Source organism: Chiloscyllium punctatum, chromosome 1, assembly GCF_047496795.1.
Source record: "Chiloscyllium punctatum isolate Juve2018m chromosome 1, sChiPun1.3, whole genome shotgun sequence".
NCBI classification, from domain to species: domain Eukaryota; kingdom Metazoa; phylum Chordata; class Chondrichthyes; order Orectolobiformes; family Hemiscylliidae; genus Chiloscyllium; species Chiloscyllium punctatum.
Genome location: NC_092739.1, coordinates 44,343,004 through 44,370,595, shown reverse-complemented (window position 1 = coordinate 44,370,595; position 27,592 = coordinate 44,343,004). Strand labels below are relative to the sequence as shown.

General features: G+C 39.7%; 1 protein-coding gene across 9 annotated transcripts in view; it reads right to left on the bottom strand.

Moving 5' to 3' along the window:
- sec31a (SEC31 homolog A, COPII coat complex component) overlaps nucleotides 1–27,592 on the bottom strand; it is a 115,727-nt gene that overhangs the window by 20,604 nt on the left and 67,531 nt on the right. For 3 of the 9 annotated variants that reach the window (XM_072552668.1, XM_072552722.1, XM_072553170.1), the window contains exons 14-23: nucleotides 27,142–27,216; nucleotides 26,244–26,349; nucleotides 22,441–22,619; nucleotides 22,233–22,359; nucleotides 20,958–21,103; nucleotides 17,721–17,894; nucleotides 16,778–16,960; nucleotides 9,957–10,046; nucleotides 7,794–7,926; nucleotides 1,630–1,968 (exon numbers count right to left, since the gene is read on the bottom strand). In XM_072552668.1, coding sequence (XP_072408769.1) covers nucleotides 1,630–1,968; nucleotides 7,794–7,926; nucleotides 9,957–10,046; nucleotides 16,778–16,960; nucleotides 17,721–17,894; nucleotides 20,958–21,103; nucleotides 22,233–22,359; nucleotides 22,441–22,619; nucleotides 26,244–26,349; nucleotides 27,142–27,216 — 1,552 coding nt within the window. The remainder of the gene's footprint in view (nucleotides 1–1,629; nucleotides 1,969–7,793; nucleotides 7,927–9,956; nucleotides 10,047–16,777; nucleotides 16,961–17,720; nucleotides 17,895–20,957; nucleotides 21,104–22,232; nucleotides 22,360–22,440; nucleotides 22,620–26,243; nucleotides 26,350–27,141; nucleotides 27,217–27,592) is intronic. The other 6 variants (XM_072552807.1, XM_072552990.1, XM_072553266.1 and 3 more) reach the window with 4 other exon arrangements.

The following is a 27,592-nucleotide window of genomic DNA, read 5'->3' as shown; positions in this document are numbered from 1 at the left end:
AGAGCGATTATTAAGAAGCAATTTTCGTTTCTAACACATATGCAATTAAAAGTTAATTCACAATTGCAAAAAGTGATCAAATAAACTAATGTGGTGCTGGACTTCCTTATTTTAATACTGTACATCTTCTGTGGTGATGACCTACTCCAGACAGTTGGTCAGATCTACCTTGAATATTGCCTTCGGAAAGTTTTGGTCTCAACATTCAACAATGGCAACTGATGTGAAAAACTTCAGTCATAATGAGACACTGAGTAAACCTGTGTTATAATCCTTGGATGTGAAGGGCTTAAAGGATTCAAAGAACTAACTTGCAATGTTACAGCACATTTCACAATCTCAGAATGTTGCAAAACACTCTAAAGCAAATTAAATACTTTTGAGATGCTGACACTTATAATTTAGCAAAATAAAGGAACTACAGTAATTTGCATATAACTAGGTTGCACAAACAGCAATGAGATACATGATATGATGTTGCTTGAGAGAAACATACTGACAAGAACAGGACAGGAATTCTTTGTTCTTCAAGTATTGTCATTGGATGAACTACGACCACCTAAGGCAGCAGGCAGGACTAGGTTTGACAAAGCAGCTGAAAGACTTACACCTTCAGCAGTGTAGCCCTTCCTACAGTGTGTCCCTAGATTACGTGCTCAGGTTTCAAATGTGGAGCTTGAAGCCATGACCATCTGACTCAGAGTTGAGAGAGCTACCACTAAGCCAAAGTGGTATGATCGAATGACCTTGCTTAAGATAATTAAGATAATAATAACGTCCCCCTTCAGGAGGTTATTTTAAAACAACGATCTTAAGATTCTGAATAAAAGTGGTTAAACAAAAATCCAGCAAAGTACTTTCACAGAAAGAATTGTGAAAATGCATTGGCTAAAGGCCACAGATTGCACACTGAGGTGTTTGGCATAGAGGTGGATATGCATTTGGGAAGTAATATCAGAGAAAAATAAGGAATGGGAATTAAAAAGGTAGAGCCACCATGGTACACAAAAGTGGTGTGACAGTCTTAACAAGTACATGCCTTTGTTCAAATAATTGGTGGAAGTATGATAAATTTTATGTTTCAACCACTGAGGTAACATGCTATTGAAGATAGAGATCAATTAATGGCATTCCAATTTAAATTCCCCTCCGCCTTGGGGCAGAGCAGAAACTATAAGAACTGAAAACATATATTAGTTGACTGAAAACAAGCAGCAGAGACATGCGACATTTCAGTGTTTACAGTTTGCTACCATATTGATCAACATCATGCACACTGTATGTCGGTGAATTTAGTTTATGTACAACATAAACTTTTATGTACAACAGGTATAGTAAAAAGGGAGACGGAGGAAACCATGCATCATTTTCAACATGTACACATAATGCACTTCTGTTTGTAAACAAAAAAAATTAGTTCAGCCAAATACTTTTCATGAAGACGAACCTTTTTTTAAAGCATCTTTAAATCGAGGACAAAGCGTGGAAAGATGCTTAAAGATAGCCATGCTTCCTTTACCTGCATATCGACTAAGATGAAGCAGAGACCTAAATTGTTGCCATTCTTACAATAATAAATGCCAAATGCATTCCAAACAAAATAAAAGCAACATGCTAACAACAACAGACCTGTTCTTTGCGAGGCAGGCAGCTCATTACTTGCAGGCAGTGTACCTGTTGGTCCAGTTGCTGGTGGATAGCCCACAGAAGGTGTTGGAGCTCCAGGTCCACCATGCTGGTAGGATGCTCCAGAAAAAGGAGGAAAAGCAGCAGCAGAACCAGGTGCTGTAGGAGCTGTTTGTGGCTGTCCTGCATATGGAGGAGCCACAGAAGGAGGCAAAGAATGAGAGGGAACAGAAGGCAAATATGTAGACGGGTAGGAAGAAGGGGGTGGAGGTGCAGTAGGTTGATGCGGTTGATAGTAAGTTGATCCCCCTGCTCCTTGGGGTAACTGTTGTGGTTGGTAAGCTATGGAACAGAATTAGTTTGTCAGTAAACAAGAAAGCCAGGTTAAATAAACATTTATTCTGGGTTACAATTTAGCAAAATATTAGTCAAAATTCAAGAAGAACACAAAAACAGTGAATAGCTCCTTCAATAATAATTGACTATTAATTTTATTCTAGAATGTCTAAGAGGGTCACTGTGGTGAGACAAAACAATAAAGTGGTGGATGGTTCCTCACACTGAAATTCATCAGGATGCAGAGGTACCAGTGTTGGACTCAGGTGGACAACGTCAGAAGTCACACGACACTAGGTTATAGTCCAACAGGTTTATTCAAAATCACAAACTTTCGGAGCACTGCCCCATGCCAGGTGAAGTGAAGAGAAGCATGCAGGCACCTAATTTTATAAATTCTGTGCCTGAGTACTACTCTTCACCTCATCTGATGAAGGGGCAGTACTCCGAAAACTTGTGCTTTCAAATAAACCTGCTGGACTACAATGTGGTGTCGTGTGACTTCGAAAATTCATCAGGATTGGTGTCCACAGCAATCTACTTTCATAATAACTATATAATTTTAAATTTCAGATCATAGTCACTCACTGCATTTAAAATGCAGTATTCTTCATGGTGCAGTTGTTTTTGTTTTGCCATTCACCATTTATCTCTGACCTCCATGTTCCGGCCTTCCAGCAATAGGAACAATTTCTGTCTAGCTCATCTCTCGAAACCCCTGTTAGGCTTGAACACCTCTGTCAAATTTCCTCTTCGCTTCCTCTTCTTTGACAACAGCCCTTCTTTCTCTAATCAATCCACGTAAATTAAGTCCCTCATCCCTGGAACCAATCCAGTAAATCTTTCCTGTCCTTACTAAAGTTTCCATATCCTTCCTAAAGTGCACTTCCCAAAATTAAGCACAATGTTTCAGTTAAGGCTGAACCAGTGTTTTATAAAGGCCATCATTATTTCCTTGCTTATGTACTTATGCTTCTATTTATAAAACGTAAAATCGCATAAGGTCATTAAAATCACGACCTTAATCTGGAGCCTACTACCTTCAACAATTTGCGCAAACATACCTCAGATCTCTCAGTTGCTGGACCCCGTTTAGAATTACACCTTTTATTTAACACTGACTCTCCTTGTTCTTCCTGCCAAAGTATATTACTTTACACTTCTTGGCATACATCTGCCACATATCTGCGCATTCCACTGTTATTGTCCTCTTCATGATAATCACTATCCTCTTCAAAGAAACTTTAAAATGTACAAAATAGGGGTAGGAGTAGGCCATTCAATATGACCATGGCTAATCTTCCAACTGTTCCTGCTCCCCCCCCACATGCTCTGATCCCTCTGGCCTTAAGAACTATATCTAGCTCGTTCTTGAAAACATTCAATGTTTTGGCCTCAACCAATTTCTATTGCAGAAAATTATACAGGCTCACCACACTCCAGGTGAAGAAATTTCTCGTCTTTTTGCTAAATCACAATAACTCATAGTCTCAAACAGTGCCCCCTGGTTCTGGACTTGCAGCTATAAAGAACTTCCTTCATGCATCTAACCTGACTAGTCATAGAGTCATACAGCTTGGAAACAAACCTTTTGGTCCAACTCATCCATGCCAACTATACATCCCAATCTGACTTAGTCCCATTTGCCAGTACTTGGCCTATATCCCTCCAAATTCTACCTATTCATATACCCAAAATGATACCTTCTAAATGTTGTAATTTTACCAGCCCCCACCACTTCCACTACCATGTATACACCAACCTCTGTGTGAAAAAGTTAACACTCAGATGTTTTTTAAAAATCTTTTCCCTCTCACCTTAAACCTATGCCCTCTAATTTTGGACTCTCCCACCTTAGAAAAAAAGACCTTGGCTATTTACCCTTTCCATACGCCTCATGATTTTATAAATCTCGACAGGGTCAACCCTCAGCCTCCAATGCTCTGGAGAAAAAAAGCCCCAGCCTATTCAACCTTTCACCATAACTCAAACCCTTCAGTCCCAGCAACATCCTTGCAAATCTTTTTTGCACCCTCTCAAGTTTAACAACATCCTTCCTATAGAAGGGCAACCAAAATTCTAAAAGAGGCCTCACCAATGTCCTGATGAAGGGCTTTTGCCCGAAACGTCAATTTTCCTACTCCTCGGATGCTGCCTGACCTGCTGTGCTTTTCCAGCACCACTCTAATCTAAACTCTGGTTTCCAGCATCTGCAGTCCTCACTTCTGCCTCACCAATGTCCTGTACAGTTCCAACATGATATCCCAACTCCTATACTCAATGCCCTGACCAATGAATGCAAGGTTGCTAAAGGCCTTCTTCATCACCCTATCTACTTGTGACTCCACTTTCTTGGATCTATGCACCTGCACCCCTAGGTCTCTGTTCAACAACACTCCACAGGGCTCTACCTTTAACTGTATAAGTCCAGTCCTAGTTTGACTTACCAAAATGCAATACCTAACATTTATCTAAATTAAATTCTATTGACCCATTGGCCTACCAATCAAGGTCCCATTGTACCCTGAGATAATCTTCGTCGCTGTCCACTACACCACCTTTTTTGGTGTCATCTGCAAACTTACTAACCATACCTCTTATATTCACATTTATTTGTATAAATGACAAAAAGCAGTGAACCCAGCACCAATTCTTGTCACACACCGCTGGTCACAGGCCACCACTCTCTGTCTCCTACCGTCAAGCCAATTTTGTATCCAGATGGCTAGTTCCCCTGGATTGCAAGTGATCTAATCTTACTAAGCAGTTTACCATGCAGAATCTTGTCAAACGCTTTGCTGAAGTCCATATAGATAATGACTGCTCTGCCTTCATCAATTTTCTTTGTCACCTCTTCAAAGAACTCAATCAAGTTAAATAGACATAATCTCCCATGTACAAAGCCATGTTGACTATCCCTAATCAGTCCATGTCTTTCCAAATGCATGTACATCCTGTCCTGCAGAATCTCCTCCAACAATGTGTCCAACACTGATGTCAGGCTCACTACCCTACAGTTCCCTGGTTTTCCTTATCATCTTTCCTAAATAGCGGCACCACATTAATCAATTTCCAGTCTTCCGGCATCTCACCCATGGCTGTCAATGATGCAAATATCTCAGCAAGAGGCCCAGTAATCTCTTCCCTAGGTTCCCACAAAATCCTGGGATACACCTGATCAGATCTTGGGGACTTATCTACCTTTTCGTGTTTTAAGATGTTCAGAACCTCTTCTGCAATATGAATATTTTTTCATGACATCACTATTTATTTCCTCAAACATCTCGCCTTCAATGTCCTTCTCTACAGTAAATACTGATGTGAAATATTTGTTTAGTATCTCAATCATCTTCTGTGGTTCCACCCATGTTGATCTTTAAGGGGCCCTATTGTCTCCTAATTACTCTTTTGCTTTAATATACTTACAGAATCTCTTTGGATTCTCCTTAACTCTATTTGCAAAAGCTATCTCATGTTCAGTTTTTGTCCTCCTCATTTCCCTCTTAAGCATACTCCTACTGCCATCATACTCCTCTAGGGATTCACTCAATCCAAGCTGTTGATTCTTTTTCTTGACCAGAAACTCAATTTCTCTAATCAACCAACATTCGCCACACCTACCAACCTTGCCCTTTTCACTAATATACTGTGTCTGACCTCTTGTTATCTCATTTTTAAATGCCTTCTACTTTCCAACCTTCCCTTTGCCAGCAAATAGCCTCCCCCAATCAACTTTTGACAGTTTCTGTCTAAAACCATCAATTGGCCTTACTCCAATTCAGAACTTTAATTATTTTGAAATTATGATCACATGACCCAAGGTGCTCCCCCATTGACACCTCCATAACTTGCCCCACCTTATTTCCCAACAGGTCAAGTATTGCTCCTTCTCTAATGGATACATCCACATATTGAATAAGAAAGTGTTCGTGTACAGACTAAACAAATTCCTCCCCATCCAAACTCTTAACATTATGATATTCCCAGCATATGTTTGGAAAGTTAGAATCCCTTTCCATTACAACCCTTTTATTCTGACATATCAGAGATCTCCTTATATACTTACTTTTCAATTTGCTGCTGACTATTGTGGGGGGGGGGGGGGGGGGGGGAAGAGAGAGAAGGGGAGGCAATAATACAATCCCAACAAGATGATCATCCCTTTCTTATTTCTCAGTTCTATCCATTTAACTTCACTAGATGATCTCCCAGGAGTATCCTCCATAAGTACAGCTGTAATGTTATCCCTCACCAAAAATGCCACATCCACCTTCTCTCTTGCCTCCTTTTCTATCGCTCCTATAGCACCCATACCCTGTAACATTAAACTGCAATCCAGTTCATCCCTGAGCACATTTCTCTAATTCCTATGATAGCTAAATCCCATGTTCCCAACCATGCCCTAAGTTCAGCTCCTTTACCTGCCAGCTGCCTTGCTTTGAAATCAATGCAGTTTGATTTATCACTCTGACCATGTTCTCTGCCAAGTTCTTGTCTGCCTTGACTATTTGACTTACTTCCCTTACCTATAGTCCCAGCCTCAGCCTTTTCTCTTCTCTCACGATCGATTTGGTTGTCTCCCAACCCTGCCTTACACGTTCCCCTTTCCCAATCAGATAATCATATATCATCCTGTTTTTGCTATCAAAGTGGACAATCTCACATTTATCCACATCATACTTCATCTGCCATGCATTTGTCCATCTAATCAACTGGCCCAAAGCACACTGATGCATTTTCTCTTACAGCTCACCCTCCCATTCAGCTGTGCCATCTGCAAACATTTACATTTAGTTCACTTATTTAAATCATTAGTATAGTTCAAAATATTGAGCTATTTGCAAATTTTGAAATTGGACCCTGTATATAGGGGTCTAAAATTTTAATACACGTAGAAATGCAGCAGTCTGATACTGAATCCTGGGGACCCCACTATACAAACATTTGTCCAGGGCAAAAAATAACATCAATCAGCTGCCACTGACCCTCTGAGTCAAGAGACTTCAATTTTGCTTACCAAGTATGTTAGGTGGCATCTTGGAAAATGCCTTTCATGCAAACCATATCACTCTCAATTAACATCTCTACTGCCTCATGAAGCTCAATCAAATTAGTTAAATGTGACTTTTAATAACTTGGGGCTGGCTTTCCTCAGTTAATCCACATCTGTCTAAGTGTCCTTTAATTTTGTCTTGAATGGTGATTTCCAAACCTTTCCTACTACCAAGATTAAACTGACTAACCTGTAATGGCCAGCACAGCTCTGGCGACTGAGCAGCATGAAGGACAACCTGGCTTCATAACAGCTCTTCTTCATTTTTTAGCTTATTGTCAACTGCCTTTGCTTTCAATATGACTTTCATAGCTGTTTCTTTCTTGGTAAAGACACAGATAAAGTCATCATTTGGTACCTCAGCATGCTCTCTGCTATACATCTAGTTTTTAAATTTAATCAACCAAAATCCTCCTCTTTTTATCTTTTTAACTACTAATTTGCTTATAGAGACTTTAAGTTGTTGGAGGTTCTCTTTCAGAATTTTAACAGGATACATTTGTTGCCAGTCTGGGACCGCAGTAATTCTGTAGCAAAACCCCACAATAGAATTATTATGATCTCAACTAGTTGCAGGATAATTAAGGTAGCTAAAAGACACATAATCGTGCAGATAAAACTAAAACAAAAATCACATATAAAGCATTTACTAGATATTTTCTAAAACATCCAATAAAACGTAGCGGTTCAGCTACTATATTGTGGTACTTAAACATGAAATACTTTATAGGATAGCTTGATTCCAAGCAAAAAACATGAGATTGCTGACTACACTTACTTTGAGGGAATGTCTGGCGGGATCCCACTTGGGAATACATGTTATAAACAGCTGATGTTGAAGCTGGTGTTTGGATCTGACCACTTGGATTTGAAATACCCTGAAGTATGAAACCAGGTGGTGGGGCTTCACCCTGGGGGACAGAAGCAAATCGGCATTTGAAGCCATAATGTTGCATTCAAAATGCAATTTTTAAAAATGCAGCTAACAAAGTATAAACAGCTCGTGAATAAATTTAAAAGTTGCAATATATTGGATTACTGTGTATGGTATTATTTAATGGTAAACGTTCAAATCCTGAAAATACAGCTGTCTTAGAAAACAGTACAAATTTTAAAATAATCAACGTTCATGCAGCTGTTTGTGTGGGTAAGCATACCATGAAAAACTCTGCAGGCAGAGACCCTGAACAAAGCCGGGAAAGGAGGATCTGGAGGAAGGGGAGGAGAGTGAAGGAAACTAGCAAAAATGCTATTCGTACGTTTTTTAAGACATTGAGGGAAGTACCAAAGCTAAGGGATTGTGAGAAAATAATTCTTAGGTACAGGATAACATTGAATTAACAGTTAGGACACAATGTAGGGTTCACAAGATGGGCTGGATAGAAAGCGGTGAAAGTTTGGACTCATACTGGACCTAATTCTTTTAATACAAGATCATTTTAAATTTTCTTCATGGATTTAAGCACCAAGTTGCCATTTTGCTCACACTGTCATTTTAACTGAAGTCAAATTTTTATACAGAGCTCAACAGTAAATGAAAGGCAAAGACAGTTTCTTAAAGCATTACAATTAAAAGTCAATAGTCTTGTCAGATAAACTACAGAAGGAACTGCTTCATGGACAAATAATATACAATTTTTCATATTTTAACAGTAGTACATGTATATAAATGTCATTTCAGTTGATAAAGACAAATAGTAGCAATGTTTAATTTTGAACACTTTGTTGCCAGGATAATTACAAAATAATTAACACACTGAAACCTTTTACTTATATTCAGACTTATTTTCACATTAGAGCTTGAACAAGAATTGAAATTCACTATTTTGCAAGTTAAGCCAAACACCAGTCGTGAAACAATAATACCCAACATCCAATGGACAGAATCAGCAATCAATTTTCTCCTCCTTTATCCTTTAACATAACAGCTCAAACTGATGACATGAGTGCCTTTGGTCAGTTTTTGCTTTATAATTTCCATAGAAGTTTGTTTCAAAGACCATACCCAAAATGAACTGGACAGAGAAGCAATGGTGGCTTTCGTGCAAAGCATTATGAGATGGAATTCCTTCCCTAAGCTGATAGCATGTGGTTCATCAATGATCAATGTAATTTTACATCTTCTAACTGACAGCGAACTCTCTTTTCTTTAACCTGTACTTCTAACAAAAGGAGGTGTGGAAACTGCCTTCTCAGCAAAAATCATTATCTGTAATGTGATGAATTGTATCTTCAACAACACTCAGCCTTCTATGTAACTGACAATGATAAAAGCTTGGAGTGAGACTCACACAATGCAACAGCAGCATAATCTCTCAAGTGATTATTATGTGCAAGTCTGTTATGTGCATTTTTCAGAATGTCTGTCAGCATCATTACTTCAGCAGCAAACATTGTTACATCGTGTTACAATAAATTATGAGTCATCTAGACACATACAAATATATTTCTTCACTGATGTTTTGCTCATTAAGTACACTGTCACACCACCCTCAACCCAAATGCAATGAACTCAGTAATAAGAGTCATAGAAGTAGGGAAACAACTGGACTGATCTTAAATATGTTCAATTGTTTCAAATGTGTTTCATGTGCCCAATAAGGACATTTCATGGGTAGCCAGGTGGAGGGAATCACTTTGCTGAAATAGATCTATTGATTGAATATTTCCAAGCAACACAAAATACACAAGACAATCAGTTACTAGTTATTTAAACTAATACCTACGTAAATCCAAAGTCAACATTCAGAGCTCTTTTCAACATGTAAACAACAATATTCAGGAAAGACAGCTATAAATCGTAGTCAAAGATCCAACAGCAAGCAAAGTGGATTACATATTAGAATATATATTTTCCCATTTCCAATGCAATTCATTTTCTATCTGACTGTGAAGACAGGCTGCTAATTTAGGAGAGAGCAGTAGGTTAACACTGTTGTACCTGTGTGTTAGATGCAGAGGCTGTTGGAAAGCTGGAAAGGGCAGTGGAAGTTTGGTTACTCCATGATGTGACAGTAGGGGCAGGTCTAACCTGAATCAAACAGAGACAGACACCAATAATGGAAATAAAATAAGAAACCACTATAATGCACATCCATATTTTATACAAAAGAAAATAAAAGATGACATGATAGTTTCCCTTAAACAACATGCACACAAACACAAACAAAGACTGCTGCAACATAAAGTCACTTGACATCAATCACTCCTACAGACCCTCTCTCATACACTCACAATACACCCCTCACAGACTTATACCCCATTACACTCACTCACACGCACAAACACATGCACTCAGTCTCCCCGCATGCACACACACAAAAGCTTGGGGGGGTGAATTTGTACTTGCGTAATTACATTTTATTTTGCCCCAAAACTGCATAAATCCACGTAAGGTTCTGTACACTGGGACACAGACAGACTTTAACCTCTCACCTTCAATGCATTATCTGAGCTGAGAGGACACCTATTGTTAAAGATATCTCGAGAATGTAACTTTTAAGAAGTTCAGGGATTTACATATGAAAGATCTGAAATGAACATGGTCACTCTAAAAGATAAAAAGACTTAATCTAAATTTGTTTAATATTACATTCCATGACACCACAATCCTGTTACTATAAATCCTGTGTCTTATGATTCTGCTCCACAACCACCTGATGAAGCAGTAGTGCTTCGAAAGCTAGTGCCTCCAAATAAACCTGGTGTTGTGTGATTTTTAACTTTGTCCACCCCAGTCCAACACCAGCACCTCCAAATCATGACACTGACAGATGAGGACCTTACTTCTATTTTAAAAAGCTATTTTAACCCCTATTCAAATTAACACTGTTTGTGTCAATAAGATATTTATTCAGTGCAGTGCAGGTATTAAGCACTATATTATGTCAAATAATAGGGACTCATGTTTGAATCCAGTTTCTGTAGGTACATGGATTCTCTGATTGTTATAGAGTCATACACCATAGAAACAGGTCCTTTGGTCCATCATGTTTTTGTCATTTATATAAATGATTTGGAGGTGAGCATAAGAGGTACAGTTAGTAAGTTTGCAGATGACACCAAAATTGGAGGTGTAGTGAACAGCGAAGAAGGTTACCTCAGATTACAACAGGATCTTGATCAGATGGGCCAATGGGCCGAGAAGTGGCAGATGGAGTTTAATTTAGATAAATACAAGGTGCTGAATTTTGGGAAAGCAAATCTTAGCAGGACTTATACACTTAATGGAAAGGTCCAAGGGAGTGTTGCTGAACAAAGAGACCTTGGAGTGCAGCTTTATACCTCCTTGAAAGTGGAGTCGCAGGTAGATAGGATAGTGAAGAAGGCGTTTGGTATGCTTTCCTTTATTGGTCAGAATATTGAGTACAGGAGTTGGGAGGCCATGTTGCGGCTGTACAGGACATTGGTTAGACCACTGTTGGAATATTGCGTGCAATTCTGGTCTCCTTCCTATTGGAAAGATGTTGTGAAACTTGAAAGGGTTCAGAAAAGATTTACAAGGATGTTGCCAGGGTTGGAGGATCTCAGCTACAGGGAGAGGCTGAACAGGCTGGGGCTGTTTTCCCTGGAGCATCAGAGGCTGAGGGGTGACCTTATAGAGGTTTACAAAATTATGAGGGGCATGGATAGGATAAATAGACAAAGTCTTTTCCCTGGGGTGGGGGAGTCTAGAACTAGAGGGCATATGTTTAGGGTGAGAGGGGAAAGTTATTACAGGGACCTAAGGGGCAACTTTTTCACGCAGAGGGTGGTACGTGTATGGAATGAGCTGCCAGATGAAGTGGTGGAGGCTGGTACAATTGCAACATTTAAGAGGCATTTGGATGGGTATATGAATAGGAAGGGTTTGGAGGGATATGGGCTGGGTGCTGGCAGGTGGGACTAGATTGGGTTGGAATATCTGGTCAGCATGGACGGGTTGGACCGAAGGGTCTGTTTCCATGCTGGACATCTCTATGACTCTATGTCTATGTTGACCAACAAACACCAAACTCCACTAATCCCATTTACCTGCACTTGGTTCAAAGCCTACTATGCCCTGGCATTTTAAGTTTTCATCCAGATGCTTATTGCAGGAGTTTCTGCTTCCAACCCCCTCTCAGGCAACACGTTCCATATTTCTACCATTGTCTGGCTGAAAACATATTTTCCTCAGATCACCTCTAAAACCACTTAATCCTCACCTTAAACCTATGGCCTCTTGTCTTAGAGGCATCTGTCACAGGAACAAGATTCTCACAATCTACTCTGTTTATCCGTCTCATTATTTGCATACCTCATTTAGATCCCCCTCAGCCTCTGCTCCATATCTGAGACTTTTCATCTTAGGGAATATCCTAGAGAATTTCCTCCGCAGCCTCTCCTGTGCAGTTAAGACCTCACCCAGGACATCCTCCCTCATGACTGCAGTAATGGTTTCCTTTATTAATAATGCAATCCCTCCACCTTATCTCAGTGTCATAATGTGTAGAAAGAAACATTTTTTAAAACATAGAAAATAAATTGGTTCCTGGCAGCTGAATTAGCCACAGTACAGTACAGAATTAAGTTAGGTTTGACCCTAGTCTTCATTTGACGAAGCAGCAATGCTCTGAAAGCTTGTGAAACCTGTTGGACTATAACCTGGTGTTGTATGACTTCAGACTTTGTCCACTCCAGTCCAACACTGGCAGCTCCACACTAATCATTTCTGAGGTGATGATGTTAGTGAAACAAATCGGTTTTAATTGATTGTTGTTGTTATGATCACCATTACTGAGGCTAGCTTTATGTTCCAGACTTATGAATGTTGAATTTTGGTTCTCACTGCTGCCATGGTGAGATTTGAAGTGATGCTCCCAAAGTATCAGCCTGGATGTCTGAATGACTAGTCCAGGAACACAGTCCAGCGTCCACAGTCAAAATCTTTTCCCTTCCACACCCAGCAGCAGCTGCCACCCCTCCACCCAGTGCCCACTGTTGTGAATACTTGCTAAGAGATTTTTTTCTAATCATCCCATGATAGGCAACAACATCACCATTTACTTGGAGAGCTTTCAAAAAGGTGATGCAGACGAATATCGACATGGGATTTTCCATTGTAAATGTTAACATGCAAGCATGATTCAAAAACTGGGGCATAAGAAATGGGGTTAATTTAGATAGTATGTGCATGACAAATACAAGGACATGCATCATTTACACATGTAAAAACAAAACTACATTTGCTTGACTGTTCAGTCTTGCAGGAGTTTTCCTAATGATTCAACATCAGTTCCTATTTGATCCTGTTGAGATTTTGATATTTCTGTGTTGTGTGTGCTTGGTTTGTACAGTGCCATTTGTAACTGGATCAGCCACTGGAGTCCATGGAACTTCCCAGCATTACAGCTGCTAACAGAATAGAACATTTTTTAATGCCTAATTTTACTAGGGATATGAATTAATCTAGTTTTCAAATTATATTCCTGATTCAAATTATGTATTTTATACATTTTGTACTGTTGTACTTTGGCTTGTGATTGACTCACAGAATCAGTCATTTTTCATTAAGCCTGTGCCAATACTTTGAAAGACTTATTTGATTGCTACTACTCCCTCTTACCTCTCAACATTGCAATTTTTACCCATCGAGGATTATTCCAATTCCCTTTTGAAAGTTATTACTGAATCTGCTTCCACCACTATTAATGGTTAAGTTGAGACATTTCAGAATGTAGAGAATTTAATGTGAGGGCGTGTTACATTCAATGTGCTATCGGATTTAAGTTGTATAGTCTGAGCTAGATGAATATAGCTAATATGGTATCAAGCTATTTATCGTGATTTTGAGATATTCAGTACGATCACAGACAGAATAGTGAAAGGTCACAAGTTCTTTCTGATGACAAAACACTAACACAGATACAGCAACTGTAAGATGTGTGATTAGAAGCAGAATTAAAAACATTGCAAACAGAAACTCTGCATTTGTGTGGGGAGAGAAAACAAAAGCGTCACCAACTTCTGAATTGGAATTTGCAAAACAGGTGAGACCCCCTCCACCAGAATGTCATAATCCCCAATAGTCATTCTGTCTACTGGTTTAAAAGAAGTGTATTGAGTCTTCCACTTGTTCAGTGGATAATATATTTGTAGAATATATTTGTGGAACTGCAAATAAGCATAAGAAATTCCACCAAATTACCCTCAGAAGCTATTAGATGTCACTTGAGAGGTAAGGACTTTGGAGAAATTGTTATGGTTCAGCACTCCAAATGAAAGGGGTTGTGACGGGAGAATACATTGAAAATCTGCATCTGAGTTCAGCCTCACTCTCAGCTCACCGCAAGTTTTTGCCCACTCAAAAGCAAAATCGGTGAAAATAAAAGCAGGCCAAAAATCTCTTTCATAAATGTCCCCGATACCTCCAACAACCCTCCATCCAATTATATTTGAGATCAATAATGCAGTTTCAAGAGGGTCAAAAAGAAAATCTTTCAATGTTACTAAAAAAAAAGAAACAACAAAAAAAAGATACAGAGAAAGGCAGGCAGTATCTAAAAAAGGAGAGGTCATTGTCCTAATTGGGATCCTTCACCCAATCATTCTGCCATTTTATTTATCTCCTTCGTATCCTCATTGGTTAGCAGTGCAGTTCAGGCATTGTTTCTATTTAAAATCATTTAGGCACAGACTCCTTTACAATTACTAAAAAGAAGCAGATTCATTAACTTCAGGTAGCATTCAACTGATGGATTCTTCAAATTCCTTCTGAAAAACAGTAAGGTGCAATCTCCACTTAAACCCTACTGATCATCTGCTGCCAGAACTCTCATTTGTGAGTTTTCACTGCAATGAATAATGACAAAAAAGGCTTACTCTAGAAAATATGCACAAAATTGAAGAGAAAAATGTTAAAGTACATGTGGAATAAAATGGTCACAACTACCACCTTATTAACAATATAAGTTGTCACTTAATGTGCTTGCAGTTATATTAAAGCTTTATGGCACAAGGTAAAGTTTTAATATAAAGCTTTTATCTACTTAGCATATCGAAGTCTTTTGTAATTTTTGAACAGCTCTTTAGGTCTCTCTCTAACTATCTAATTTTATTTAATTCTAATGTAAAGCCAGGTAGTTTCACACGTTGCTCCACATAACTGTGGACTGTTCTGTCAGCCCTGAGCTCAATGGCTAGTATTGGCTCCAGGTAAACTAATATGCTCATGCACATTGTTAAATTTCTTCATGGACTCAGCCCTCCTTATACTTCATGATAGAGACCTGAGCGTAAAATCAGAGCTGAAACTTTAGTACCATACTGAGGGACTGGTGCTGAGTTTGAGATTGCCTCTTACAGACAAAGTTTTAAATTACAGCCTAGTCTGCTCTCTTAGATGGATGTGGAAGATCCCATGGCATTGTCACAAAGAAGCAGGAAGGAAATTCTGGACAACATCTACCCTTCAACCAACACCCAGAATTAATGGTCTAATCATAATCACATATTCAGATCACCAATTAGCTGTTGTGTTTCCTATATTAGAGATAACATTTAAAAAGTACTTAATTGGCTTTAAAGCATTTTAAAACATGAAGGTTGCGAAAAGTGCTTTATGTATGAAAGTTCTCTCTTATCTCTCTTCTGTTAAACACCTCTCCCGGATCATTTCTATATTAAATGTGCTAGAGAACACAAGTGGCTGTTGCCTTACTTTAATTAAAATCATATACACCCTGTCTGCAGTCTTGTCATCATTACCCAAGAAACATGCCCAAAACCAGGTCAATATTCTCACTGCAGCTGAATGAATGATTAAGAGAGGCTTGAAACTACCTCTCTACTCTATAACCCTTGTTTATAAAATCTAGCATTGCAAATGTATATTTAACCACTTTACTTTTAAAATTTTACTATTTACTTTATACTTCTTATTCTTCCTTCCAAAGTCTATCACTTCACTTTTATCTGCATTAAATTTCATCTATCTTCTCAATTTATTAACTATGCTTTAATTTAATTCCAGCCTTAGGTGGCACATTACTAAAGATATTCATGCGTAGCAATTTGCTTTATCAATAAAGTTTTCTCAAAAACTAAAAACCTGTCAAACAAACCTTCCTTCTTACATTCCTGGGCTGATTGTCCTTAACTAACCCACGCATTATGGCATCCTGCAGTTCACCGATTGAAATCAGGCTAAGTGGTCTATAGTTATTGGACTTAAACCTTTCACCTTTTTGGGAACACAGGTGTTGTATCAGCAATAATCAGGTCTTCTGCCACAAATTCAAAATCCAATAATCTTTGAAAGGTTATGATTAAAGCCTTTCCTTCAATATTTGACATTACATGCCTTCCAAAGTCTTTTCACTTTTGAGATATACCAATTCTTTTAAGTTCTACTTCCTTAGCTATAGTTATCATACTGAAAAGTTCCAACTCCTTCATCTATCAGTACCGTATCATCTGTCTACATTTGAAAAGACAGGAGCATCAGACAGAACAACATGAGCAAAAGACAATGCCCAACTTAGATAACAAATTTTAACAACCCTGAGTGAGATACTGAGCAGTACAATCACATATCTTTGTCTATGCTCTGCTACTGAGTTTACTGAACCACATACATGGTCATCATAGGATACACATTTGGCAAATGGAAGTCTTAATCAAAAGCAAAGCATTTATGCTTAGGACCTGTTTGAAGTTATATTAAAACAATATTCTATACATTCTCCAAAACATACATATGCTTAATCTTGGGTTAAAACTGATATAGAAGCTTCCTCTCACCTGTGCGTAGTACTGCTGGGTAGATGCTTGCTGCTGTAGCTGCCCCGGGGCAAGTGAATGGTTGGAGCCTGCATGACCTCTTGGAACTTGATGCTTCCCATGAGAAAAAGCAGCAGATTCTTGCCCAGGTGCCTGTTCGCCCTGGGCAAGGAACAATCTGTCTCGTAAATGCAAGATCGCCAACTTGTCAAAAAAGAAATAAAAAAATCAAAATAAGGCAAAAGATGGATTTATGAGCTTCTGTTCATTATTTCCTTACTTTATGGGCAATGTTGTGATTGTGTCACAATTATAGCAACTCCATCACCCATCACATTTTGCACCAAACATTTTTTTTAAATGTCGTGAACTGGAGATTGTTTGTTCTGCACCATCTACAGAGGAATATCTTACTCTCCCCATTAATTTTGCATTAACGTAGACGTATGTAAATGTGATATTGATATTTTGCTCACTATTAATATAACCATTTTGTTTCTAGGATGGCAAAAGCAAATCAGCATAAACAGTGACATTTAAAGGCCTAGCCTATGAAATGTAGCAGAGGCGGGTAGGAGAAATCTAAAGATAAAGAATGAGACCTGAACATAAAACCACAGCAATGCTTATCTGCAAGGAAAACTGATATTAGAATATATTTTTGAATTAATATTTAGCATTTTCACCCTGTGAAAAAGATTCTGACTATCCATGCCTCTCAATTTTATATACTTTCAAATCGCCTCTCAGCCTCTGACATTGAAGTGAAAATAAAGTTTGTCCAACCTCTCCCTACAGCTAATACACTTCAATCCTGGCAACATCCTGGTAAATCTCTTTTGCGCCCTCTCCAAAACCTCCACATCCTTTCTGTATTATGGTGGCCAGAACTACACATAATAAACAGTGTTAAACATCACAAGGCAGTAAAGTGGAGCCAAAGCCAAGCCACCTTTCAGCATACCTGATCTGTATCTGTAGGCAAGTAAGACAAAGCTGCAGCCAGACTTCCTTGGGCAGCCAGCAGATTAGCATATTGACTCATCTTCTCTGCCAGAACAGCACCCACTCCATTGTTGTTCGTTCCTTGGGTGAGTTCAATTGCTTTACGCAAAACCACTACTTTCTCAATTAGATCCTGAAAACAAAGAATACAGGAAAAAAAAACATTTGGGCTCTTGCTGCTGGAGAAGTTTGCTCCAAATCAGGTTATTGGTTATAACCGGACTGAGCGACACCAAAGCCTTGCAAATATGGCCCTGGAAGTTACTGAGATGAAGGAAAGACTTTAGTCACTTGCAGAATTGGTTAGTGCCACTGGATGTTGACTACAGGATCTCAGAGTTCCATTGCACACAGTCACACCACAGTTCATGCAGCCAATGGCACAAAGTAAATTGTACTATACTTACTGGAAGCTGACAAACTGGAAGAATCAGGGAAATTTACCTATCACAAGGGAAGTGACACTCATGAGCTTGGTTCAAAGGATTTTGACCCCACATCAGTGGGTTGGGTATTGTGAATTTGGATCACTGCTCAATAAGTTGTTGAGCAGCTTCCTAATAAGGATAGCGGTTACAGATCTTAAGAGTCTCAGTTTCAATTTGATTGGAAGCTCCCAGTCTCCCAGAGGTTCAACATTCACACCCAGTAGTGCGGAGTCCATTGGATGTGCTACAGTGCCCTCTATGTGAGAAGAACTGAATTGCAAGCTAAATCATTCAAAAAGTTGGTTCAGGTGTAGCAGGAGATGGCAACTTATATTTACACAGAGCCTTTAAGGTTATTAAATATCCCAAGGTGCTTTACATGAACACTATTAAACAAAATTTTACATCAAAACAAACAAAGTAATACTAAAACAAATGATACAGGAGCCAGAGGAGAGGGACTGAAAGCTTTGCTGAAAAGATGGTTTTTCAAAAAGGTTAAAAAGTTAGAAAGAAAAACTTAAGGAATTTGGGCTCAAGATCCAGACTGTGATGCTTAATGACCTTGCAAACAGTACAACAAAGGGTGGGGAGGAGGATTTGTGGGAACGAAGAGTTAGCAGATCAAAGGATGCAAATACAACGCAAGGCTGGAGCAGGGTACACAAGTGGATTCAGATGAGGCCATGTCAGCATTTCAAGGAGAGGATTTTATCATGTATTATGTTGAACGAAAAAGATCTAATAAGGGGTCAGCACTAATGGAGTTAATGAGTAGATGAATAAAAACCGCTGAGATTTTTTTAGGAAATGAAGGCTGGCAAAGAAGAAATCAGAGAGGTCAGGCTACATATGATAAAAGTCATGATTTGGAGATGCCGGTGTTGGACTGGGGTGTACAAAGTTAAAAATCACACAACACCAGGTTATAGTCCAACAGGTTTAATTGGAAGCACACTAGCTTTCGGAGCGACGCTATGAAGGAGCGTCGCTCCGAAAGCTAGTGTGCTTCCAATTAAACCTGTTGGACTATAACCTGGTGTTGTGTGATTTTTTACATATGATAAAGGCATGGATAATGTGGAGGTAGAAGAAAGCCACTTTGGTGCTAGATAGGGGCTTGAAACACAGTTTAAAGCTGAACAGGTCATTAATATGTCAAACAAAAAATTTGGTTTATGTAGTCAGTCGCAGTAAAAGAATATACATTTCAAAGCAATATCAGATTCCTCTCATCAGCAACAATTTCACCAAAATATATCTGTTATTTGCATCAGTTCCACCTTTTGCTTCTAATGTTTTATAACAAAACTACCACTAAACCAGTTTCCAACACAATTAGGGAATTATAATTCCCTGAACGTGAGTCTTGTTTAAAAGCCTCACACCTGAAATCTTACAAAGGACTTAATTTATGCAATTATTGTCCATGTTAAGTATCTCTAACTAGGAATACGATGCATTCTTACTATTGAAGGTGGAGTCGAAGACTTGAGGACATAAACAACATAATCTAGGTTGACACTCAGTACACTGCTGAAGACGCGCTGCAATGTAGGATTTCTGTTATCCAGAAACCATGTTAAAACAAGGCTACAAGCTACCTTACAAATACATGTTCTTCCACATAGCAAGATGGAAGAAACTTGGACAACACAGAACTCCTAGCCACAGTGTCATGGATCAGATGGACACTTCACCATATTCTCAATTCCAACTGTACACTGGGGTAAAGCACTGAATAAAAGTCTGGCAACTCTATAGAGAGCCCATGGGAATGTCGCAATGTCAAGGAGGCCGCAGGTTGTTGTGGTTCCATGTTTGCTTGACAGAAACTTGCCAACTTCACTGCAGGACTATTTATTTGAACATATATTGCATAATTGCTAACTAGACAGATCCACAATAAAGATTCAGCATGGTTACAGGAAAGCATAGCTATCTCACACTATTTAGATTAGATTCCCTACAGTATGGAAACAGGACCTTCGACCCAACAAGTCCACACCGACCCTCTGAAGAATAACCCAACAAGACCCATTTCCCTGGCCTATATTTGCCCCTGAATGTTGCACCTCACACTACGGGCAATTTAGCATGGTCAATTCACTTGACCTGCACATCTTTGGACTGTGGGAGGAAACCGGAGCACCCGGAGGAAACCCACGCAGACACGGGGAGAATGTGCAAACTCCACACAGACTGTAGCCTGAGGCGGGAATCAAACCCGGGTCCCTGGCGCTGTGAGGTAGAAGTGCTAACCACTGAGCCACCATGTCGCCCAAACTGCCAGCTGGATTGTGCAAAGGCTGTTTCTCACATGTTGGACATTTATGAGCATATTCCCTCTTAAAATAATGTTAAAATACGGATGGAGAAAGCTTTCCATTCATATTCTCACCTAAGTTTAATTTAGATAAAAATTATATTCTTCCTAGTCTATCTTGGGTACACAGATGATATGTTACCAGCAAAATCTAGCCTTGGGAAAGAAATAGCTGGAATAAAGAGGGATTTCAGGTCCCTTATAAACAATATATGAATGTCTACCAAATGTTAAACAGCTCTCTGTGAAACCACTATGGAAGGCTGTTTTCTAAATTCAACAAGCCCTTTGTGAGACTGGGGTTGAAATTTACAAAATGCAAATAATGGTTAAAAAATTACTGAAAAGACAGGAGGTCCAACTACCTTTCAAGAACTTAACATCTCCATTGTTTTTCATAAAAGCACAATCATGTTGTACCAAAAATCTCAAAGGCAATAACCTGAAGAGCAAGAGGTGAGTTCCCATTCTGAGCTCTATCCCAACAGGCTACAAGTTTCTCCACATTACCAGCGCAGATGTAGCAAAGGCAAGCTTGGGACTGAAGGCTGTTGTCCCCCTCATTCTCCAACCGTGTGCCCAAGAAGTCTAAGACGGAAACAAACAAAACATAAGGCACACTAAAATCTTTTTTTACTCATGTAATTTATTTTCCACATTCAAACCAGACTCGAGCTGTCTTGGATTTCACTTCTTACTTGTACAGCAACATAAGATGTAATGTGCTGCCAACTGGCATTGCTAATTATGGCATCACCTTCCAAAATCCCTCGTCCCTGGTTCCTGATTGGCGCAATTCAGGAGAAAAAGCAAAAACCAAACCTGTGCTTTTTTTTATCATTTATTTTTTAATGGCAGTGGAAATGAGCTTTTGTGATCCAACGCAGTGTAATTTGTATCAAAACAGGAGTTAATCAAATGTCACAAAAGTAGGATGATTGGAATGACAATATGGAGCAATTTGTTTTGTCTTTGCCTCAGCCTCGCACTTCAGATGTGCTGCTCCTGTTCAGCTCCAGAATTACTGCAATGTTCTGGACCCAATCATTTACCAATCAACCATTAGCTTGGTTGAGTGTTCATAAAAAGGGTAGCAAAACAAAACAAACTTGGATACAGTAACTTATTTGAGAGGAAATTTTAAAGCCAGTTGATTTTTACCTCACCCTTTAATTAAAAGAAAATAAATGCAGATAATATGACATCAATTGCAATCTGTTTTCACTTCTACAAACAATAGTGGTGCCTGACCTCTCCCAGTATATCAGTAGTGCTGAAAGATACAAGAAAGGCATTTTTATTTTAATGTGGAAGTGCTGGTGTTAGACTGGGGTGACCAAGTTAAAAATCACACCGCACCAGGTTAAAGTTCAACAGGTTTATTTGGAAGCACTAGCTTTTGGAGCACAGCTACCTGACGAAGGAGCAGTGCTCCAAAAGCTATTGCTTCCAAATAAATCTGTTGGACTATAACCCTGTATTTTGTGATTCCTATTCTTGTTTTAGGCATACAATCAGTTGCGATGGTACCAACACACAGTGATTCTGGCTCTTTATTCCATTTTTGGAGTTGGGTATTTTTCAATAAACAGGCGGTGCCTTAGTCACAAAGTAATCTGCCACTAAATAAATTACTTTGATGAGGAATTCCCGTTGATTGCAATCAGAGGCAGGATAACAAACATTTCAGAATGCAGGATAAAGCATCTCTACTCACCACAAAGTGCAGCAAATTCATCAGACCTCGCATAGGTCAACAAGGCAGCCAAAGCTTCCTTCCAGTTCTGAAGATCACATGACTGTAGAATCTCTTTCCAATCTCTTGTCACTACAGCATCTATCAACTAAACATTTCATCCAAAACTTTAGAGCAAAGAGAATAAGCAATGAGGTTCAAAATATGCTAAAAATAGAAGCTACCTTACCCTGGTGATCTTGCTCTTTGTTTTGGCAAAGTATTTCTTTTGTGTCTTAGCTAGAAGTTCCTGACCTCCAGCTATTGCTAATATGATGGCATCTGCCATTCGGTTATCATACAAGCAAAGATCAACTGCTCCTTCAAAGTTACCGGTCAGCAAAGCCTGAGTAATCAGCCCGTCGACATCTAGAATATGGATAGAACTGTTTTTAAAAATGTTTCACTTCAGCAAAATATTTTCATTCAATAAATCCTCCAGTGCTGTACTATGCAAACACTATATTGTCAAAGATGTTATCTTTCAGGTAGGTGTTCCACAAGGATCCGTGCTGGGACCATTGTTGTTTCTGATATACTGAGGAACCTTGATTATCCGAACGAGATGGATGGGCACTATTTCGTTTGGATAATTCATTATTCAGTGAATTTATTTCCTCCGGGGCTCAGAGTTTTCTGTGAAGTCTGCTCCCCATTCAGGAAACGAGGCGGCAGCAGCACACTGCGCGCGAGCAGCCGCCCCCAAGCCCCACCCCCCCGCCCCCCCCCCAAATACCATCTGCCCCCACACCTGCCTCCAAACACCATCAGACCCCCCCCCCCCCCCCCCCAACTGCATCCACTCCCAATCCCATCCATCCCCACCGGCAGCTGGACTGTACACCAACAGTAAGACTGCTGCTGCCTTTGTGGGGTAAGTCTCCAAATTGCGTGCGTGCGCACACACACACCCTTCTACTGCAACATTCTGACAGGTTCCACCTTTACCCTGCACAGGACAATGTTGGAGATTTTCGGGGCGGGGGGTTCAGGGTACACCTCTGCGTAGAATTCCTGGGGGGGGGGGGGAGAGCAAGAGAGCGTGAGAGAGCTCGAGGGCAGTGTTCTTGGCAGCATTTCAGTGAACCGAGTTCGTTTTTAATCATTGTATCTGTAAACAAAGCAGGATCAGGGTTGAAACAGCTCTTTGACGTAATGTTTCCATCAGGACCTCAGGATCTCCTTCGGATAATCCAATATTCGGATAATCGAGGTTCCTCTGTATATATAAATGATTTGGAGGAAGCTATCGATTGTCTGATTAGCAAGTTTGCAGATGACACTAAGGTTGGTGGAGTAGCAGATAGTGAAGGGGTCTGTCGGAGAATACAGCAGACTATAGATAGATTGGAGAGATGGGCAGAAAAATGGCAGATGGAGTTCAATCCAGGCAAACGCAAGGTGATGCATTTTGGAAGATCCAATTCAAGAGCAAACTACATTGTAAATGGAAAAGTCCTGGGGAAAACTGACGTACAGAGAGATCTGGGTGTTCAGGTCCACTGTTCCCTGGACATAGCAACACAGGTGGTCAAGAAGGCATACAGCATGCTTTCCTTCATTGGATAGGGTATTGAGAATAAGAGTTGGCAGGTCTTGTTACAGTTGTATAAGACTTTGGTTTGGCCACATTTGGAATACTGCGCACAGTTCTGGTTGCCACATTACCAAAAGGATGTGGATGCTTTGGAAAGGGTGCAAAGGAGGTTCACTAGGATGTTGCCCGGTATGGAGAGCACTAGCTATGTAGAGAGGTTGAGTCAATTAGGATTATTTTCATTAGAAAGATGGAGGTTGAGGGGGATCTGATTGAGGTCTACAAAATGATGTGAGGTATAAAAACGGTGGATAGCAAGAAGCTTTTCTCCAGAGTGCGGAACTCAATTACGAGGGGTCATGAGTTTGAAGTCAGAGGGGAAAGGTTTAGAGGAAATATGCGTGGAAAGTTCTTTATGCAGAGGATGGTGGGTGCTCGGAATGCGTTGCCAGCAGAGGTGGTAGAGGCAGAAACAGTAGCGTCCTTTAAGATGTATCTAGACAGATACATGAATGGGCAGGGAGCAAAGGGATATAGATCCTTAGAAAATAGGCGGTAGGTTTAGATAGAGGATCTGGATTAGTGCAGGCTTGGAGGGCCGAAGGGCCTGCTCCTGTGCTGCAAGGATCTTTGTTCTCTTTGAGACACTGAAATGAGACCTTATCTGTTCAGGTGGATGTTAAAAAAAATTATACTGCGTATGAGCTATGCTGATATCTTACTCATCATTATTTTCTCAATCATCATTCAAAGCCGTGGGCGGCACGGTGGCACAGTGGTTAGCACTGCTGCCTCACAGCGCCAGAGACCCGGGTTCAATTCCCGCCTCAGGCGACTCTCTGTGTGGAGTTTGCACATTCTCCCCGTGTTTGCGTGGGTTTCCTCCGGGTGCTCCGGTTTCCTGGCACACACCAAAGATGTGCAGGTCAGGTGAATTGGCCATGCTAAATTGCCTGTAGTGTTAGGTAAGGGGTAGGTGTAGGGGTATGGGTGGGTTGCGCTTCGGCGGGGCGGTGTGGACTTGTTGGGCCAAAGGGCCTGTTTCTAATCTAAAACTAGCAATTCGTTAATTGAGGGACCATATCTACAAATGCAATATTGCAATACTTACACTGAAGCAACTACATTTTTGTCACTGAACACCTACGGCATCATGAGGGGATGAAAACAAGGCTGTATAAGTGCAAGTCTTTCTTTCCCTTGCCTGACTCAAGATCAGCCCACAGCTAATTATATACCTGTTTCATCCTGAGCGCTTGAAACTAAAATTTCATGATAGGAGATGATCTAGTTACTTTCTAACACAATAGAAGAGCTTTGTGTACCCAACATGTGTGGCAACAGTGTTGCTATATCTGGAGTTTCCCTTCTGTCTTTCAAGGTTCTGTCCGATTTGATCTTTCTCACAGATGCTGAAGTTTCAGGTTCACTGTCTTTGAGCAGCCTTATGTTGAAGGGTGCATTGGAGCTGTGCAAATGCTCGTGTTAGCAATGAAACTCAGGCTTTGCATTTTGCAGTTGAGGGCAAATGGATGAACTCAGACAGGAGCCAACAGATATGTTTATTGTTACTTTTGTACAGGGACAAGGTACAGGGATTGGTATTTTCATGGGATGAATGATTTTTTGCACTTTAGAGATTTGAATCTGATTCAATGGGGCCAGTGTAATAAGAAAATTTGTTTTGACTAGAACCATCCAGATGCAGGGACTGGTCTGACAATTACAGCTTTAACACTTCATTATGTGGGTAGGACTTAACCATATACGCTACAATCAACTGCTCCAATGATACACTGCATCTTTTATTTTTAATTCTCATTTTTTTTTATATTGTCTAGCAGACCTGCAATACAGTATGTTACTAAACTAGTTCTGCTTTTCATTTTAGAGCGATTAACTGTAAATTTTTCAAGAATAGACAGAACTCTGCAAAATATAGTTTTACTTGCAGTTAACAAAGATGAGGAGCTTCATTGAAAGACATGCAACTTTTGTATTTTCTATGAATGATTCTAAAAATTCAGACTAATTTGTGGAAAGAAAGATCACACAAGATCGATATAGTATTTCATTGTTTAAACAAGACTTCCATTCAGGAGGCTTATTCTAGAAAGGACTGACAGAGACGTGGTTACCAAGTGAGCTTTCCTCTTTCTGTGTTATAGACTTCTATGATGCAGGCTTTCAGAGAAGAAGATTCCTGAAGAAGGGCTCATGCCCGAAACGTCAATTCTCCTGCTCCTTGGATGCTGCCTGACCTGCTGCGCTTTCAGAGAACTGCCTCATGGAAAATGTAATTAGTGATTCAAAAAAAAGTATACAAAAGAAAGTATTAATTTAAGTTTGTACTTAGGCTGACTCCTTCAACAGGTTTGAAGCAAGGAAGTTTACTTGTTTACTCTTGCACTGTGGTTCTTTAGAACACAAATCCCAAACTTCGACAAACCACTAACCTCCACTAATCGAAATGTTGAATTTAGTTTCATCTTGATTTTGTTTCTCCGATGTGGACTCACTGAGATCCAAATCTCCTTCATCCTCTTCATGCTCACTTTCTGCCTAGATGACAAAAGAAAATCAATTATTGATCACATACAAAATACTCAAAAGCCAGGCACTACAATCACCAATGTATATTTTCAAGGTACAGTCTACCTTGCTCTTTAAGCTACGTGTTCTATTGCTTTGAAGAATATGGTCACCAAGATGTGTGTATTACGAATAAACAATGGAACTATGTGACTGATGGCAACTTTGTCAAGTATAGTGTGGTCATGAGAGATTTTTGAAGTACAAACCAAGTACAGATTATAATATATAATCCTAGACTGTATTTGTTTTTTCCCTTTTGGTTTAGCTACTGTACAAAGACCAAGATGATCCAAGATCATTTCACACCAATGCTCTTGTAACTGATCTCAGCCAAAGCAGCAGCAGCAGCAGATACATTACAACTGCCCTCAGATCCCCTGCATCTGGGTAGATCAGCTGTAATTCCATTTCTTGATAAATATTCGGCATCCAATGAAAATGTGTATCTGGACACCAGGAGAGAATACAAAACTATGAGACATTGTCATTAGTTGTCTATATTCACTGCAAAAGCTATTGGTACAGTTTGATGGCTGTACTCCAGGAAAGAGTCCGCACCTTCAGGAAAATAGCACAGGGAAGTGAATCCCTTTTGAACAAAATGATATGTATGATCATTAAGTAAGTTAATGCTCTGATAATGTATTCGTTGAAAAATCTGCAACATGTGACACTACACTGGTTTCAAAATACTCAAGTAAAGCAGCACAAAGTGTTATCTGCATGCATACATATAAAATAATGGGATTGATCTAATACCTCCCCCAGCAATTGATCTTCTATAGCAGGGATGTCTTCAACACTTTCTGCTGTATGCTCAAAGTCACCGACAGCCTTAAAGTGAGGGTTAAATAATAACACCATAAGGAACATTAGGAAGCACAAGCACAGCCAGAAGACAACAATGTCAGACAGGACAATGGGGTAAGAAACTTATTCCACAAGTGATAGACCAATATGCAAGGCCAGTGAAGTACTGCCCCCTTTCTAAATCCTTCATGAGTCTGTAGTAACTTTATTAAGATACATGATGCAGCACATTTGGAATTCATTCACCTTTGTTTGCTGGCTTTCATAGGTCCTACGTAAAATGTGCCTCATTCTTAAAGAGTGTAAAAGTTGATAAATCCACAAGATTCAATAATCTGCATCCCAGGGTACTAATGAAGATGGCCATGGAAAGAACAAAGTTAAAGTCCAACAGGTTTAA